Raw genomic sequence first — 19,657 nt, 5'->3', positions numbered from 1 at the left:
TGCCCAGGATGTGCCACCCGAATATGAGGAAGAACTTCTTTACAGTGCAGGTGATCGTGCACTGGAGCACATTGCCCAGAGAGGTTGTGGAGTCTCTCTCATTGAAGATAATCAAGAACGGGAACAGGGAGGTTGGATCAGATCATAGAATCACAGAGTCGATTGAGTTGGAAAATACCTCCAAGATCATCAAGTCCAACCCTTGGTCCAACTCCAGTCCATTTACCAGATCATGGCACTCAGTGCCACGTCCAATCTCAGTTTAAAAACCTCCGGGGACGGTGAAACCACCACCTCTCTGGGCAGCCCATTCCAATGCCTGCTTACTCTCTCTGTAAAGAATTTTTTTCTGATATCCAACTTAAATTTCCCCTGGCAGAGCTTGAGCCCGTGCCCCCTTGTCCTATTGCTGAGTGCCTGGGAGAAGGGACCAATCCCCACCTGGCTAGCACTTCCCTTCAGATGACCCACTGTGGTCCCATCCAACCTGACCCATTCTGCGACACGGGTAAATGGGGGCAAAAACACAACCTCGGCAGTCACCACCGCGGCGCGGCCCCGCCCGGCCCCCGCGGCTCCTCCCGCCCCCCTGCCCGGCTCTGCCGTGCCAGCAGCAGGAGCGGCTCGGCCTCCCCGGGCCGCCCCTGGGCCCGCCCCGCTGCCAGGTGCGGTGCCACCGGCCCTGGGCTCAGGAAGTGCCGTCGCGGCGTGTGCCGGCCAGGAGGTTCCTGCGGCCCGGCCAGACCTTTCCGTGGGTGGGTGCCGAACCGGGACCGCCGCCATGAGCAAGATCTCCAGGTTTTTCAAGGGGGGCGGCTCGGCCGCTTCCAAGGGCCGCGGGGGGCCCTCGCCGCAGGAGGCTCTGGCCCGGCTGCGGGAGACCGAGGAGATGCTCAGCAAGAAGCAGGAGTACCTGGAGTCGCGGATCGAGCGGGAGCTGGCGGTGGCCCGGCAGCACGGCACGAAGAACAGGCGAGGTGAGTGCGAGCCGGACCTCGCTGCCTTCCGCCCCCGCCGGGCTTGCGCGGCTTCAAATCCCAGGGCTGGAGCGCCTCTGGGTGCTGAGGTGCGTTCGAAGGGGGGGGATTCAGGTCTCGCCGGGGCTGTGGCAGGGCCGGCTCACCTGGCTCCGCAGGTGTGCGGTGTGAGTCGGTTCTGAGATCCGAGCAAGTGTCACCACACGCGAGGCGGTATAGTGGCTTTGGGTCTTTGCAATCTATTAGTGTTTAATGCACTGTGGATTCATTGTGGTGGGTTGGTAATAGGATGCTTTATTCCTCACTAATTTACTGTTTGGGGCTCCCTGTGCGATACTTTTGTGCCACAGCCGATGCAGGTGGATACAAGGAACGTAGAGCTGTGCTGTTCAGTGGGGGGAGAGCAGCACAGCTTGGAGGTGGAGCATTGGTTGGGCAGTGGAAAAGGAGCTGAAGGAGGCGAGGATCTTTCTGAAGGGAAGTTCTGTCCAGGTGGGGGTTGGTCTCTTCTCCCAGGCACTCAGCAATAGGACAAGGGGGCACGGGCTCAAGCTCTGCCAGGGGAAATTTAAGTTGGATATCAGAAAAAAATTCTTTACAGAGAGAGTAAGCAGGCATTGGAATGGGCTGCCCAGAGAGGTGGTGGTTTCACCGTCCCTGGAGGTTTTTAAACTGAGATTGGACGTGGCACTGAGTGCCATGATCTGGTAAATGGACTGGAGTTGGACCAAGGGTTGGAGTTGATGATCTTGGAGGTATTTTCCAACCCAATCAATTCTATGATTCTATTAATGCATAAACCCACATTATCCCCACTACTGGCAGCGGAGGAACAAAGTGATTCAGTGATTTACCTCAACTCACGTCTGATGGACATGATACAACCAGAAAATGAATCATAGTTTAGAGCATTAGTGACTACTGGTCTGAGCTGCTGTTAGCTGAAAAGGAAGGAATACTAAGGGATAGTAAGGTCTGGCTCTGGGAAATACTGCTGTTGTCATCTCTGGGAAGCAAATGATGGTAGTCAGTGTCTTGGAGGTATAAAGGCCTTTGAGAAACAACTACTTCCTGAAGTCACTTAGAGTCCTGTCTGTCTACTCTGAGCTGTATTTTTCTTTAAATGGTTCAAAACAGAACAAAAATTAGAATTAAAGATGTGTGATGTAATGAGCAAGTAGCATGCTCTTTCTGTTACTTGATAGTTTAAAAAATAATGCCATGTAACTTAGAATTTGTGAGGAGCTGCATGTTATAAGTGTTTTTGTTAGCCCTATAATGTTTTTGTAATACTTTAGCATTTAGTAACTCTTATCAAAAGACAGTTTAACTAAACTAACTTTTAGTTGGAAAGGATTTAAAATCATGGGTCAAGATGGGACAGGTGTGAAGGCATGGTCAGAGGGAGTAAAGCCTGTTGAGCAGCGCATCTGAGACTGACTGGGAGCTGTCAGAGTTGTCCCAGTCCCACACTTTCTACTACCCTGACTTCAGCTGGAGTGTCTCTTGTTCCCTTATCTGGGTACTGGCCCCTCTGTGCTATTGCAGTTCAGGAAGGTGATCCAGCTGGAAGCTAATTTGCTATGGGACAAAGTGACCAGGTGGCTCCTGAGGCTGCGTTCATTGTGCAAAAGCAGAAGCTGCATGGATGCAAGGCATCAGGCTGGTCCTGTGACTGTAGGAATTCCTGATTAAATCCAGGCATGCTGTTTGGGAACTTCATCCCAAACCTGCACTATAAGCTGACATACTGACAGGAGGAAGAAATACTTTCTGCCTAATTCCTGCCGCTCTACTGCTCCTTTCCTTTCCCTTAGCAGAGCTCCCTGAAGGATGTGTTTCAGAAAACTGGATGCAGCTGTAAAATGTTGTGGGGTTTTTTGTCTGGCTTCTATTTTTTACCCATAATAGTTTAAGTTCTCCTTGCACAGTTGACCTGGTAGTGGCATGGAGTGCTTGTGCACCTGCAAAAGAGAGGGTGGTGCACAGGCAGGAATGAGAACTTCTTGTTGGGAGAATGTGGATCTACTTTTCCTTTAACTCAGCTGTTTGATGCTTGTTTCAGGTGTTTGTTGTCCTTGAGCTTTAGCCATGCAGTGTTTGATATCTGAAGCTTTTGTTCCAGATTGTTATTTCCAGTGTTGTGCTCAATATGCAATTCCCTTAGTTTTTTATCAATTACATTGTTCATGAAGTCATGCTGCAAACTGGATTGTTGAGCTGATCATGGTTTTGTCTTGTCATTTGCTCAGGGACCAACAGTAAGGACAGTAAGGAGGTAGGAGTAGGGCAATATGTTCAGTGTGGCAGTTTTTTTCATGACAAAAATGGTTCTACAGCCAAAATGGAATAGTGTCAGTACAGTCAGAGGAGAAACAAGATTAAACTAACCTTGCTGTGCCTAACTGCTTGAATTTAGCAGTATAATGAGTGAACTTAAATCCCCAATAATGTCTTCATTTGCTATGTCAATTACTGTACTGTATAGCTCAGATAAAATCTGTGCTAACCAGCATCTATTGTAACATTATAACTATTGTATATCTATTGTAACATTGTAACTATTGTAAACATGGACACAAATGAGAGAATCAAGGTTTTAATATACATTGCCTTGTTAAAGTGAATGTTTCAAAGGGACCTCATAGGCAGTTTTTAATGTGGGGTGGGTTTTTTTGCTTAATTGCATCTGTGGAGAAGTCTGTGGAAACTAAAATGGAACTGCCCATGAGTGGAGGAAGATTTCTATCTGAGGATAGAAAATGCACCAAATTAGCATGATCTCATTTGAATTTTAGGTGCATGAGTCTGAGTCAGTTATACCAACACAAGAGAGAGTAGATTCAAGCACCAGCAATTTCTCATGAGTTCATATGACTCTTGAATGGATTCATGTGACATCAGTAGGCTTAGCTTTATTTAAAAACTGTAATGCATTAGCTATGCAAATAGATGTGAAGCATCACTTAAATACTTCTGGCTTTTCCTTTATGAAGTGAGTGTATCTGCCATTCCTGTACGTAATCTGAAATTAGCTATTAGATACATTTTCAGCGTTCCCCATTAATATCTTATTGGGGCTAGGCTGCTTCAGGGTTTTGGAAACAGTGTTTGTTGGAATTTGTCCCGCAGAGGTTATGTCATGATAAGCAGTATTTTTTTTTCACAGTTAGCTCTGCCTTTTAGTCTCCTCCCATTCCAGACACAAACTCTTTTTGTGGTTTTTGGAGTGGCTTTTTTGCTGTTGCTTTTTATCTCTTGCTGTACTTTTTGGGGTATCTCAATTTCAGGCAGTGCTAACACAAGTCCTAACATGACTGATGAACTGGCCTTTCTTCTCCATTATTTTGAAGGTCATACAGGAAAATTTAAAGGACAGAAAGTGATACTGAATGTTTGAGAACTCTGTTTAAGAAGAAAACATGTTTTCTGAAGTGTGCCCATAACTGTGAATATAAGGTATATGTGAATGTTGTTTCAGCCTGGAGTCTTTCACAGATACTAAAAATACCCTATAAACAGATAAGTAAAAAGAATGAAGTTAAGAGAAGCCATCCAGAACAGGGTTAAATTTTGACTGTAAAGAACCACATAGTACTACAGAGGACAAAACCTTTGAAGAAAGCTGGAAAAACAAGATGGATTTTACAGGTAGAAGCTGCTGTATATGTTGTGTGTTACGTTCATGCACTTATGTAGTCATGTAGCATTCCTTTTGAATGAGGTATTTGTAACCAGGAGGCCACTGAAACCAAACAACAGTGTGGTAGTTGTGTGTTATGGACAGGACAGTCATGCCTATGGCAGGGTGTGGGATAGGCTGGGACTGAGAGTTTCTGGTGGGGACATGTGAAGAAGCCCTTAGTTGTGTTTTTGTTCTCCAAGTTGCAGTGATTGTTTTTTGATCTTCATGATCATCTTCCAAGTGTGTTGCCATGAACTGGAATAGTTATAACTAGTTCAGTACATTATTGTTCTTGAATTCTGTTGTAACCGTATGTGGCTTCTTCCACAAGCACGCTGGCAATGAGCTTAATTAGGGTCCTATGATTTTTATGGCCTCAGCAGCATTGCCTTTGGTTGTCCCTGGTGTAAGGGAGGGCAGAAGTTGCAATCCATCAATCCGTTGCTGAAGGAGGGGTTTGTGAGCTGTATCCAAGAATGAGAGGCAGTGTTTTCACAATGGTGTTACATCTTTTGAAGAAACACTCATTTCCTTCTCCACCAGTTTCCTTCTGGGAATTTTAAGTATTACTAGACAATCCTTTTATTTCTACTTCAGAAGATGAGATCATTGGTGCTTCCTGTACTGACAGGTGTTGGTGGTGGGCTTGACAGGTAAAGGTGTTGTTATCACTGTGCTGTCTCTCTTCATTCTGATCTGTCATGAAACCATGAGGAGAGTCCCACAGCTCTTCCTGTGTCAGTACTTTTGATCTTTCCTTTTGAAAGCTGGATACTCAATGTGACTAGTTTACTGTTGCCCAGATGGTAATTTCTTCTTCCTTAATAAAGCAGCAGCATAGTAGTGATATTGGAAAAGTGTCGTTCTGTATGTTAATAAGAGTAGTTCATTAATATGCATACTTAAACTGACATAATAGTCTTCTGTTGTTCCAGACACTTATCTTGACTATAAAATAAAAACTCACATTAAAAACAGTGGTTACTAATATATGAGCTGTATCCTGCTTACTGGACTCAAGAGTACAGGAAATGTGCTAAAGCCCAACCAACTGTTAACCATTATAAAATGCAGGAGTTGAGTTGGCTTCTTTGGAGCACAACAGGAAAAGTGTATGAGATTGCTTTTTTTCTTTTTTCCCGAAGAAGACTTTCACCTGTTCCTGGTTGAACTGATACTCATTACACTTGCTTCCTCAGACTCTGTTCCTCAGACTCATTCTCCCTGGGCTATCTTCCTTCTTTGAGATCTTTGGAATGACAACACCATTTTTCAGTGCCATTCTTTGAATTTATTAAAGTAAGTTTGTTTTCTGTGCTCATTTTTTTTTTTTAGTGATGTGCTCTTCTCCCATTTGGTAATTATAATCCAGTAGCATTATAATGCAGAAGCATTTCAAACCTGTAAGAGTTGCACAGAAATTTTTTGAAATGCTTGTAATGAGCAGTAGAAAAGCTCTAAAAGTTCATGATACTCTGTAAACCACAAGGTAATACTTATAGGTTGGCTATAGGAACTACTATAACAAACTACTGTGCAATAAAAGGCATTCATTTAATACAAATCAGGAAAATCATATAGTCTGGTGTGGGAATTTATTATGCCTTGGTTGATAATGAAGGAGTATGAATTAATTTCCTACAGAGTGCTTTATTCTGTAAGTTACTGGTAAAATTGAAGAGAATGAAGATAATGTGTCACACTACAATAATTAGGAAAAGCTGTTTATGAATAGGTGAAGTTACAGAGTTTAGCTTCTCCTGTGGTTTCTTAGTTTGGGTGTGGTTTAATTAAATGATCTTCAGGATTTTAAAAACAACTGCTTTGTGTGTCATTGTGGAAATCCATTTTCTCTCTAAGCAGCCAGTAATAACAGCACCATTGCAGAGTCCCATTTCCGAATAACACTGACTGGAAGTACTGCCCTGTGGTAGGTGCTTACTGCAACTGAAACCTTTGTGTATCAGCCAGTTAGTGCTCCTCAGACCACAGGGCGAGTCCTCTCTGGCACAGCTGGTGTTACCTACAGTTGCAGACTTTTATATTTGTCTGTAATCTCTAGCTTCCTAACCTAAGAATACAGGATCAAATTTGATTCAAGGGAAGCTAAAGAAGGAAATGACTGGTGTCCTAACACTACCAATAATAAGCATAAATAAGTAGGAAAATAGTAAGCAGGTAAAATTTGTTTGGGATTAAGTAAAAGTGATGCATTTTGGAATTGTCAACAAGAATTTTACAGTTCTCACATTTGCCATTTGCAAGACAATCATCTGGTGTTCATACATCTTCAAAATATGGATTATTTTTGGACCATCCTGGAAAACCTCTGAAAATCTTGAATTTGACTACCATGATTGATCTGTTGTGATTGTGAGTTTGCTGTCCTGGAACGTCTTACTGCATGTGCTGGAATCTTAGCTTGTCATTGCATAGCTCGTGATGAGCAATTCTGACCATGTTGATTCAAGCATTTGTCAACAAAGCACTGATTTTTTAAATTTTTTTTTAGCATGATGTTACATGCCATAAATCTGTGCCCCCTCCTTGGGGGGATCCTAAGTTCGTTTGGGCAGTTGTGTCAAAGTTCAGTGTTACTATACATGAGCAATTATTTGGATGGGATGCAATATTTATTGTATCATTTTTTGAATAGGCAACAATAGTTGCTGCTGTTGGTTGAGTTAGGGGGCAGCAGGGCTGTTGCCTGTAGGCTCTGAACCTGTTCAAAAAGTTAAATATAGAAGACAAGGGGAAGAACATGGGTGTTAATAGCATTGAAAAAACAGTGGGCTAATTCAGTCTCCTAGATTTTGGGTTTTTTTGTCTGGAACATCTGTGGTTTGGAAGGGATGGCGATCAGGAAATACTTGTGGCAAGATTGTGTTCCACACCTTGAAGCCAAGAGAAAGTCCTTTTCTCCTCCTGCTTGTCACGTGCATTTATTCTGGTAATGATTTACTCTGGGCAAAGTATGCTGCTCATAACTTAGCAAATATAAATATAAAAGACTAGTCTCGTCAATTTACAAAGATAGTGGGGTGTAGCTGGGTTTGACTGTGCCCATGTCTACAAAGGTCTTTATGTTTTCAGTTTCTAAGGTTCAAGATCATATTCCGAAGTGATTGTAAGAAATAGATGCAGCTGAAAGTCAGAGAAATGTGAGTCCTCCTCTGATCTAACCCACCTGCCTGATTAGGCCATTTGGGCTTGCACTTCACAATTTTGCTGCTGAGACAAAGTTTAGGAAGCAGCATTAGTGGAGGTGTGGTTATCATGACAGATCTTACGCTGTCGTCCTTAGTTTTTACTTATATTTTGCAACTTCTTCTTTTCTTCTTTCCTCTGTTTTATCCTTTCTGACTTCTCTCTCATGTTTTTCTTTTTCCTCCCCATTTTCTCTGCTCTGCCTGTGTGCACAGGATGGAGTTCAAGATCTCCCGCAGTGGAGGAAGATGCTGCTCTTCCCTGTGGTTCTAAAAGGAGTTAATATAAGAGAGGCTTCCCAGCATGTTCATGCAACAGCATGTTGGTGATAAACAGGCTGCTGATCTGGTGTGGTGAAAGTTTGTCTCTCTACTAGTAAGGTAGGAGGGTGAGAATTATAAAATCTGCAGATTGGCTTGGTGCTGAACTACTTGTCCTTGCATTTTGCTATGAAAACACACAGTGGACTTTGCCTCTTCCTATTCCAGCTGCCTTACAAGCACTGAAGAGGAAAAAGAGATATGAGAAACAGTTGAGTCAAATTGATGGGACGCTTTCGACCATTGAGTTCCAGAGAGAGGCACTGGAAAATTCCCACACCAACACAGAAGTGCTCAAGAATATGGGCTATGCTGCACAAGCTATGAAAAAAGTACATGAAAATATGTAAGTGCTTTCTAATAGGTTTCAAGCTGAACTTACTGACCACTTTCAAACTATTCCATCACTGCAGACTGTTGTATCAAGTTAGGCAGTTTTGACTTCATTTTTGTGCAGCCATCTCATGTCAGGAATGCTGTTGGTGCTGTAGTGTTATATTTGGCAGAAAAATACCTTTTCTTAACGTCAAGTCTAGAAGGAAGCTCACTTGATTAGTGAGTTCTGTGTGGTACCTGTTTTTTTTAGTCTATCTTGGCAGTGTGGCTGGCATCTGTCCTTGGTTTGTCCAAAATTAAGTTACAGAAACTAAGTGAACTCTTTTCCTCACAGCCCATAAGCTGGACTGTGGATTTCAAAGTACTAATCAGACCTGAATAAAAATATGACATGGGCAAAAAAAAATAGCCCTCTCTTTTTTATATATGTCCTATATTGTTTCAAGGACTGTTTTCCTGAGCCTGAATAAACAGACTTAAATCGGAAAGGTTTTTCTGGAAGAAGCAAACAGGAACCGAAACAATAATTCAGTTAACAATAAGAGGAAGCCTTTAAATGGGGTAAAGTTCTTTAAGTTCTCCCTGGTTCTTGAGAAAGCTTACCATCAAAAAAGATCCATGAAATAATAGAATACTTGGGGTATGAAGGGACCTTTAAAGATCATCTTGTCCAAACACCCTGCAGTGAACCAGGGACATCTTCAACTATATCAGGTTGCTCAGTCTGTCCAACCTGATCAAGAATGTTTTCAGGGATGGAGCATCCACCACCTCTCTGGGCAGCCTGTGCTGGTGTTTCACCACCCTCATTGTTAAAAACTTCTTTCTTGTGTCAAGTCTAAATCAACCTTCTTTTAGTTTGATGCCATTACTCTCTATCCTATTGTAACAGGCCCTGCAAAAATGTTCATCACTCTCTTTCTTATAAGCTCCCTTTAAGTATTGAAAGGTCTGTGAAGGTGCTGTCCACAGGGGATCTGCCCAGGGCTGTGACTGTAGCCTGGCAGAGATGTGAGGAGCACAGGGAGGGAGGGGGACACGCTGCTGCAGCTGGACTTTGGTCATACTTCTGAAGTGGAAGAAGTTGGACTGGCCAAAACACACAGAAGCTTTCTAGTGTAGGTGTTAAGGTGTGGGTGAGGAAAATGACTCCCTGTGAGTTCTGCTGTTTATACAGCCATGGGCATAAAAAGAAAATAGGGTCTGTTCAAATGAGTCTTTTCTGTAGGATTCAAATGATGTATTTTTAAAAAAATGTTTCCATGTCATCCTTCCAGGGACTTGAACAAAATTGATGATTTGATGCAAGATATCACTGAACAGCAAGATGTTGCCCAGGAAATTTCAGATGCTATCTCAAACCGAGCCGCCTTTGGTGATGAGTTTGATGAGGTTAGTACTTCAGGCCTGTGAATTTTGGTTGTTATATGACTCCATAGTTATTTTGTTGTGCAGTGGTTTGTTTCTCAGAAGGTGTGGATGTGAAATTCCTTGGTTCCAGCTTACCGTATCTGGGTTGAATATATTATTTTTATATAAATATAAAAATATCAATATATAAAATATGTAATAGACAAAATTAAATATATGTAAAATATAAAATTTTTTTTTATTTAGATATAAATTTTAAGAAAAACATTTTTAACTGTACTCCTGTAGTTACTTTTCTCATTTGAACCATAGAAGGAGGAGGTCACTAAAACACATAATTTGTACTGCTCTAAGTGGACACTGAAACATATAATTTTTTGTGCTCCAAATAGACATCTGTTTGACTAAATACATGTTCCTGAGCTATGAACAGGCTGCTGTTCACAATTCTGAATATTTGAACCATTTTTTTAAGGTTGCTGGGAGATGCAGGTCATATCCTTTTTTTTCCAGATTTTCTACAGAAGTAGATCCATAGGTAGAAGTAGACCTATAGGTAAAAGTAATACTTGTTAAAAGCAGTAAGGTTTCTTCCTTGAGCTCTTTTCTTCTGAGCCCCTTACAAGGCATTTAGGACCTTCTGAAAATTTGTTATGTTCATCCAGTGTCCCTAGATTTGATTTTGTCTATCTAAGCAGGTTAATACTTATTTCTGATCCAGCCATGGCTGAGGACTCAAGGGTCAAGGATACTCAGAATTCTTGTGATCTGTGAAATGCAGATCTGGGGATCAGGCTCAGTATCACAACCAGTTTGGTGTTGTTTTTCATTTTTGTTTTAAAATGACCAAGCACTAGGGATCATTGGAAGAATGTCCTGAATAATCAGATGATTCCTTCTGTCCCTAAGTCATTTGATCCTGTGTGCCCAAACGGCAAACAAAGAAAAGTATGAATGTAAGATCGTACATATTTGATTGACTGGAAGGAGGGGGAGGTTTCATTCAACAGTTATAATTTGTTGAAAATAGGAATAATTCTTTGTATTTTGTTCCTATCACCTGCCTTCCTGTTTTTCCACTTCATATGTAAATAGACTCTCTAAGAAACATTTAGTTATTACTGGCACAAGGAATGGGATTTGGGCTATATAAACTGGGCTTGAAACAACTGAAAAACATACTGCCATTGCAAACAGCTGTACAGTGTCTTAATTTTCATCAGTGCTTAACTTTTAGGAGTCTATCCTTAGTAAGTGTACTGTAGATTGACCTTGAAGTTCCTAAGAGGTACTAGTCGAAGTTGGTGTGCGTGGTTCCTGTTCTGGGATAAGCCACTGGCACATGTGGCATTGTTGTACCAGCACCTGCTTTGCAGAGGAGCGTAATACTTACAGCACGTGGGCAGTAACTGGGAAATCTGGTTTGCAGGCCACTGCAGCTTAAGAATGACTAGAATCAATGACTTAATTGCTCAGTTATGAGGTGATTTATGTTGGAAGATGATATTTAATTTTATTTTTTTTGAGAATGTTTTGGCCACACACTTGGATGCATTTTTCTCTTCACATGTGCCTTGGGTGTAAGGAGATCATGGAAGCACATGGTTTCTTTTGCTGAAGACAGGCACTTGCCTCTGCTCTCCCTTTGACCTAGGTTTGAGAGGAGAAAGGGGATTTGTTGTAGCTATTACAGTGCTCCACAACCTACTTGTAGAGCAGTTTCGAAGTTGTAGGAAATTAATAGCTAAGTCTATGCTTGAGGATGAACAGAACATAAAAGTAGAGTCTGCCATTTTGAGATCAAATGTTCTAGCTATTATATTATATGTTAAAGCTATAGGCCTTTGATTGTTGCTTCTTTTTTTTTTTTTAAAGAATGCTTGTTGTGGCTAACATTACCTCTTAATTGCTTGCTTGTTCAGCAGAGGATGGAAAGGACTGATTTGGTGTGGGAGAGGGTTGGATGACCATCTACAGGTTTTCAGAAATACTTGTTGCCATTGACTTAACAACCGGTTGCACACTAAGTTTTTAAGAAGCTTGTAGTCACAGCGCTGACTGAGGCACTTAAAGTACAGATAGATTTGCATCTCAGCTAAATACCTGAGTAAAACAGGGGGCTTCAACCTGCATATTTCCTTGAGTGATCAGCTGTGAATTCACCATCATCAGGTATAGACCTGATGCTGAAATTTTTAGGTTGTATCCAAGGATTTGCATTATAAACCAGGCCAGGTAGACAAAATGTAGCCCTTTTTTGCCCTTAAATTATAAAACCATGAGATTGGAAGGCTGGTTGTGACTATGATTTCAACTTTTGCATTGGTGATAAAGTGTAAATGTGTAGGCAAAGCCTATTTCAATACCCAGTAGCTCTTACTTTGCTACACAAATGCATTTTCCTCATCCACTTTTGCTCATTGTTTCTTTTTAAACCATTTTATCAATGCAGCAAGGGTCCACTTCTCTACAAACGTGTAACATTTAGCTGCCTTTCCTTGGGAACTCCAGCCAAGGAGCAAGTTCTTTACTTTTCTAAAAAGTATACAGCCTTTTTATTTTTAGCATTGCACAAGTGGATTAGTTCATCTGTCCTGATCAGCTTCTGCAGCTAAAAGCCCAAGAGTTTTGTGTGCTTCAAGAGTGAATAGCAGGACCCAGGGGACAGTTCTGATTCCAGTGCTGCTTTGAAATCATATATAATCCTGGACTTGTGTGATAGGGTTGAAGCATAATATTCAATAGCAGTCTGCGTTGTAACCAATGGAAGCTGTTTGCTTTTTAAAATGGGAGAAATAGCATGTTAAAATTGGAGTCTATTGAAGAGTACAGGGTCTAGAGTTGGAACAAACCTGAGGACAGCAGAGACACTTTTTCCCTCGTCTTTGTTTTTTTGAGAACTATTGTACTGCTGTCAGTTTTGTTTCTAATTTTGTCATGTTTCTAACTTCCACTGTCCTTCTTTCAATGTTCAATTTAGATTTACTGTTATTGCCCATATTTAGTAAAAATTACACCTTTAATATCCTGTTTTGATATGTGTTTTCATGTGTTTAAACCTTTTATTTATTAGTGCTTTTCTTCATGGTGGTTAAATGTGCCCTTGCCTGAGATCCCTGTCAGTACAATGAATTTGTAAATAATGTTTTCCTTGAATTTAGGATGAGTTGATGGCAGAATTAGAAGAACTGGAGCAAGAAGAACTGAACAAAGGAATGAGAGATGTCAGGTTACCAAGTGTTCCGTCCACATCGCTGCCTTCTCGTCCTGGTAAGCTGCCTCCTTGCCATTTTACATTTGTCGTGATTAAGCCATGCTATGAGAAAAGGGAGAGGATGAAAGAGTTTCAGATATGTATTTAACTTTTTAAGTGTTATAAATTCTTTTTCTTACTTTTGTATCTGTTTAACAGAAAAAGCAGAGTGTAATTCTGTTTTGCTCTATGAAAGCATTTAGGACTAAATTCTCTGTAGCTTTGGGGAGAACTCAGGGAACTTCACCTTGCAGATATACTGATGAATCTCGAAATGAAATGTAGTGAGATCATTGAAGAATGGGAGGACCTTTTTGGGGGGCGGGGGAGGAGGGGCACGGGCAATTAAATCGTTAGTCTATTTTAATTAGAGTCTGACCTAGTTTCAAAATATTTGCGTCACAAAGATCCAGCTTTGTGGGGTAGTGGTTTGATATTTGCCACTGGTATTTTAATTAGAAATGAAGGAGGCAGAAGGAAGTACACATTTAAAGAAATATTTTCATTCCTTTGCTTTCTTTCTAATGAACAGGCTTATTCCTGGTATTAAGCTGTAGTCTTATTTTTCTGTAGTTCTGTCCTGTTTGTTTTGATTTAATCCAGAACAGTCAACTTTTGCTCCACCTTTCACCGTGTCCCTGTTGTCCTCTATCAGTTGAAAGACTTGCTGTGTACTGACACTAGTAAAAGAATATGAATATTTGATGGTAAGGACAGCACACACGTGACACAGGTTGTTTATGGTCCATTCTGCTGCAGAACAGGTTACACAGACCAGCTCAATTCAGAGACTATTACATGTGTTTTGGTGTTGCCTAAAACTGAGGAAAATAACTTTTGAGACAATATTAGTATAGATAAAGTAGAGAGAAGTTCTTTATTAAAAGTGTTCAGGTGCACGGAATATATAGGCACTTAAATCCTAAGAAGCAGTTTCAGACATTCAAACTGAGACTGTGGCCTGTGAAAAAAAAAAAAAAGAGAAACAGTGCAATTTGTGTTCTGGCCAATTATGATTTGTTCATGCATTGCCTTCCAGATCCAGCTGTGGCAGTTGACATTTTCATTAAACCCAGACCATCTCCATGTGCTTCTCACTATCTTAATTTTCTACTTCATCTGTCTGTATGGCTACTTCAGGCAAAATTAGCTGGTTACAATCATAGAGTTAAGGCCTTGCAGAACTGGCTTATGTTTTCTGAAAGTCGATGCTTACTGTTACACAGCAACAGCAAAATCAGAACAGTTAATGGATCTATAACACTTCTAATTGGAGATGCATGCTGCCCTCCTGATCCTGAAGGTGAGGAAACTGCAGTGGAGCAGTGACCTTCTCCAGTCACACAGTGAGCCAGTGGCATTTGCAGAATAGGGACAGGGCCTGTGGTGTCCCATATCCTTCTCCTACCCTTAGTTCCTGAGGGTGGTAGCTGCAGTGCCCCACACACAGTGGCTCCTGGTTGTGTGGCTGCCACAGGCAGGAGCCAACTGGCTGCTGTAAACTGCGCATGAGGGATTTGCACCCAGCAGCAGCGTCCCACTGGTGTTGGGAGGGGTGCCAGTCCTGACCTGCACAGCCCACGTGCAGATGGAAACAGCCCGACATTGAACCGTGTAGGCATCTGTTTGTATGTCAGCAAATGAAGACTATTTGAGTGAGGTTTTAGTTTGGTGAATGCAGAGGATGTGTGATAGGACATTTGGGTGCAAAGGGAGAAAGTGTGTGTGGGACCTTATACAGAGCTGGGCATTGCTATTGCTGTGAACACAGTAGTAAATTGATGTCACCGGAGCATAGTAAGTTCAGGAATTTCTTTGTCCCTTTAGTAAATAACACCTCCCATTAAAATGGGCTGAGTTCATCTGGAGACTGGACTTGCATATGCAGAACCTTTCAGCACTATTTGGAAAGGTAGCAGGATGTGCAGCTGGTCAGCGTAGGTGATTGTAGAGAACTGGCAGCATTCTTGTGGACACTTCTTGTCTGTGACAGCTTTTAAAGATTAAATTTATTTTCTCTGGGAGTCTTTCAGCAGGATTTACATCAGACCTATATTTCTAACCTCAAGGTTATTTGTGAGATAATGGTCAGGCAAAATAGTAATATCTCTCTTGAGCTTCATTTCTGCATTATCCATGTTTGAATTACTACTCAGAAAATTGATCTGAGATCTTCAAACTGCAAAGCACTATGCAAGTCCTCATGCTAACAGATAAAATGGTCCTGACTGTTACTTTAGTTGATGGTTATTGTCTCTTTCTCTGCAGCATCAACCAGAAGGAGAGCAGAGGATGAAGATGAAATGAAGAAGCTGGCTGCCTGGGCTTCCTAAGAGCATGGTCCTTCTATAACACTGTGCATTATAGTGCAACTGTAAAGAGCTGCAACGCTGTTTTATAACCTTACTGATTTAGCATTTCATACAAGCTGTGTTTTTTATGGCTGATCTTGTTAGTAATACTGTTGCTGCCATATTACAGAACTAGTTTAAAAACCACCAAACAAAAAAATGCAATAATTGCCAAAACTCCAAGCATCAAATTTTTTTAGCCTCAGCCAGAGATTTGGTTTGTTGTTGATAAGAGGTTTTATTATTTTTTATTTATATTTTGCCATATCTTCTGCTTTGTAAAATTTGTGTGCTTCACTTATGCACAGATCTGGGTTTATTGTTGAAGTGAGAAAGTGAAGTAAGTCATCAGGACCCTATACTAAAAGGTTATTTGATTCAGACTATTTGAATATTAGCTGTTTTCAGCATTATACATGTCCTGACTTGCAAGTTCCTTTGAGCCCAAGAGCTAATAGCTGTTCATTTGGGCATGAAGATTTAAACAGTCTGCCTGGAGCAACTTATGGTGTCCTAGATATTAAAAGGAAACTCTTCTGTAGGGTTTTTGAAGTGGGTTAGGCTATTTGTACTGTTTTAACTTTGGCCAAAATATTCCATGCACTTCTGTAGGTCAACTTGAATTGCATTTTGAACTATTTCCAACTTAGTTTTAAAATTACAGCGATTGAGGAAAATGAAATGTCTGAGTTCCTGTAGATCCCTGACAAACAAAACTGATTTTCACTACCCCGTCAAAAATCCAGAAGAGATTTGACCTTTCTGTGTATTTCTCCTCCAGCATTTCTTTCTAGTGTGAGTCTTTACTTCGTATGGTGATAGTAACCCTCAAAAGAATTAGTGGTACATTTTTAATGATACAATTTCAAAATAGTTCTAATTTCTGAGCATTGAGTTACTTTCTCTTACTCAGTTTCTGAATGGAAATAATACCAGTGTGTTGCATTTGAAATGCCTTTTTAACTCTGGTTAAAAGCTGATTCTGGATTACTTGTAAAGTTAATGTGTTATTGTCCAACCAATAGTTTTTTAGCCTAAGGAACAAATACCACTCTTGAGTGTTAAACTACTACATATATGGAGAAATCACTATTCAAATACAAGCCAAAAATTAAATAGGCTGCCTTGTACTAATGGAGTTTATTAAATAAGACTGAAGCTCTATGCTAGTAGCCTGCTGTCAATCACAAGGAAATAGTAAAACACTGGAGTTCCTAGGGGTGTAGGAAGCAGAGTCCTTGATCTAGGTTTCATGTTTTGAAATTAATTCAGATTTTACTGATGATTGAACCACTTGGGGAATAGTGGGACACTTGGTTTCTGTAGATCTGTAGCAATAGAAGACTGACCCCTTCTCTTACAGGCTTTAGCCTGTGATTTTTCTGGGTGTTTAGCTCCGACAGGCTACAGCAGGCTTCAGATAGTGGATTTTAGGTTAAGCATAAGGAAATGTGTGTATCTGGACATGGTGTACTCAGAACCTTTCAAGATGAGTTCCCTGGATGAAACTCAAAATGTATAAACTCTGTGGAGAGATTCAGTTTTTCAGGACTTTCACTCTCTGTAGTGGAATTGCTTTCAGTTTCTATCTTTACGAAGGGCGAATCAAGCCTTGTCACTTCAGATAAATTTTCTACTTCCCTGAATTCAAACAAAAGGCAAGTAGTGGCAGCAGCAGCAGGGCCCCACTCCAGCAAGACAGCAACTGCATGTCTTGCCTCTACTTCAGCCATGATGGAACTGAGTGAACACCTCCTACTCCTGTATTCATATCTCAGGTTTGCGTCATCTGGTATGAAATATTTCTTTGGTTCCTTAAGTCAGGTGATATCTGTCTCTCCTAATCTACGTAGATTCTCTGAGCCTGCTAATTTGAGGCCTAGCTAAAACTACCACACAGGGGATAAAATTCAGTGTGTGTAATCTATCCTAAAATTTGGAGGTACCAGGAAAATTATCCATTTCTGTTGAGAGTAGAGAAAATCTGGAACTATTAAATTTTTGTTAAAGAAAAACATAAAAAGAAGGAACTCCCTGAAATTTAAAAACATTGAACTCAATAGGAAACTGATGCCAAAGGAGTTTTTGTTCTGATTTTCACGTTTTGTAGATTTTAGGAACACAGTAGTTGTAGATTTTTAGAGGGTTAATATTTCTAACAGTTTAATGCCTTTCTATCACTACCCCTGTCCCAGAACAGGGAGCTCAAATTCCTTTGGTTAATTAATCTTGTTTAGACTCCTTTCCAAAGTAGAGCTGAAGGATATCAGGCCTACAGAATGAAACATAAACATAGATCAGAGTGACCCAAAAGCCAGAACTGGATGAACTCCAAGAGACCTTTGTGTGCCTGAGGAAGAAGTTGATGAAGACAGAGGGTCTTGACGACCCCAGACCCAATTCCAGGGGTTGGTCCAGGGGTGGGACCAGGGCTGGACTGAGAAATGTGTAAAGCAATGATTGGAGGGATCTTATTATAAAAGCCATAGAAACAAGAACTGGGGTACATGCATGTCATCCTGTATTCCTGTGGGCTGTAGGCCCTGTGTTATTAAAGGACCTTTACTTTTTATCTTACCCTACACTAACGTGGCTCGAAGTCCTGTTTTTGGGGGGCAGGGTCATTCACGGCATCAAACCAAACACTAGCAAAATGTTACTTGGTTTTAATGCTTGCTGAAATCCAGGATGAGATGCCAGCTGAAAGCAGGAATATTTAATAGAATAACATATTTTGAGTTATTTCAAATCCATTTGCTAATCTTTCTGGCTTGAATCCTGTTTTCAAGGTGTGCAATTTATGCAAGTCTCTGAATTGAGTACAGAATGTATTAGCATACACTGGTTGCATCACTGTGCAAGGCTGGTCATGTGCTTTTGAATGCTTGAGGTATTACTAAATATGGGGATGTGCCAACATAGTCCCATGGTTAGCTTGGAAAAGCTGGTTCTTAGCATCTGTTCTTGGTCAAATTAGTAGTTTACCAATACTTGGCACTTATGTAGCACTTGGCATACTTGAAGTGCTCTGCAGCCTAACCAAAACAGGTTTACTAAGCCTCCAGCTTGAAACTAAAGTGACTTGTAGTCTGCTATGGAAAATGTGGACCTGCTGTTTTTGCCAAAGAACTTTCCATCACAGGGGAGAAAAAAATCCTGGGGAAGGTGGTCTCTTTTGCAAGCCAGCATCAATGTTTTGGCCAAATGTTGATTCTGGGAAACTTCAAGTGTCTTCAGCTTACTCATCTCAGACCAGACACTTTAGGAATAAAATTTATGAAAGGTGAAGAAATGAAACTGGTTGTTTGGGTGAGCTGCTCTGAGACCCTGTGTGTAGAGGGCCGGTGATTCTGGAGGACAGACTCACATAGCAGTTCACAGGCTAGGACCTGTGTGGTTGGTGAAGCTATACTCAGAAACACTACACTGAAGTACACAAAGCAAAATACACCATGGACCTCCAGAACTAAAGTGCTTCTTGCTATATTTGTGTGGGAGACTGGCTTTCTTCAAAGGCACAGCGGTTCTAGGGATTTAATTAGCCAAGGGAGTGGCTCTATCCTGTTCAAATTCAGATAACACGGGGACAAATGGCTCTTCCTTTTTTTGAACATATGTCTCACTTCATGTCAAGATGGTATTTGTTTAGTCTGTAAGCAGTTGAGAGTGAATAGTGTCAACATGTTACTGTAAACGTAGTCTCTATTAACAGGAACATATTTTACAAGATGACTGTGGCAGCAGATGGTGTACTGTAGCTCACTTCCTTTCTCATTCCTTATTTATTTTGAAAATGTTTTCTTCTCTTAGCAGGTTTGGACATTTTTAATCTGGATATCTTCAAAAAGCTGAAAATTAGTAATAAAAAGTAAAAATAATTTATATATGTATGTTGTAAATAAATAATTTAGTGTCATGCTTGTGTTACATGGTTGTACTAAATTTCTTTTCCTATCAGGCAAAACTGTAAGTACCCTCCTTACACTATCATTAGGATACAGTGCTCTTTGGAGGATGTGAGAATAATCAGAAACTTTTTTTTGATGCATTAATATTTCATCAGCCTAGAATTCAAGAATTCTTCAAAGGTGATTTGGTTGAAAAAAACCAACCAAATAACAAAAAAACCCCACGCCAGTGTATGCTGTAGTGTTTGG

General features: G+C 40.8%; 1 protein-coding gene across 1 annotated transcript; it reads left to right on the top strand.

Moving 5' to 3' along the window:
• Positions 1 to 607: 607 nt before the first annotated feature.
• Positions 608 to 19,427, top strand: CHMP4C (charged multivesicular body protein 4C). Its single transcript, XM_071554281.1, has 5 exons — positions 608 to 977; positions 8,358 to 8,535; positions 9,803 to 9,917; positions 13,058 to 13,166; positions 15,418 to 19,427. The coding sequence occupies exons 1-5, from the start codon at positions 782 to 784 to the stop codon at positions 15,480 to 15,482; spliced, it is 663 nt and encodes a 220-aa protein (XP_071410382.1). The 5' UTR covers positions 608 to 781; the 3' UTR covers positions 15,483 to 19,427.
• Positions 19,428 to 19,657: the final 230 nt, after the last annotated feature.

Source organism: Pithys albifrons, chromosome 4, assembly GCF_047495875.1.
Source record: "Pithys albifrons albifrons isolate INPA30051 chromosome 4, PitAlb_v1, whole genome shotgun sequence".
NCBI classification, from domain to species: Eukaryota; Metazoa; Chordata; class Aves; order Passeriformes; family Thamnophilidae; genus Pithys; species Pithys albifrons.
This window is presented reverse-complemented; position numbering and strand designations above follow the sequence as displayed.

Coding starts and splice junctions, on each gene's coding strand:
- CHMP4C (XM_071554281.1), top strand. CDS start 782: ATGAGCAAGATCTCCAGGTTTTTCAAGGGGGGCGGCTCGGCCGCTTCC. Junction 9,918..13,057: donor TTGGTGATGAGTTTGATGAG/GTTAGTACTTCA, acceptor CCTTGAATTTAG/GATGAGTTGATGGCAGAATT. Junction 13,167..15,417: donor ATCGCTGCCTTCTCGTCCTG/GTAAGCTGCCTC, acceptor CTTTCTCTGCAG/CATCAACCAGAAGGAGAGCA.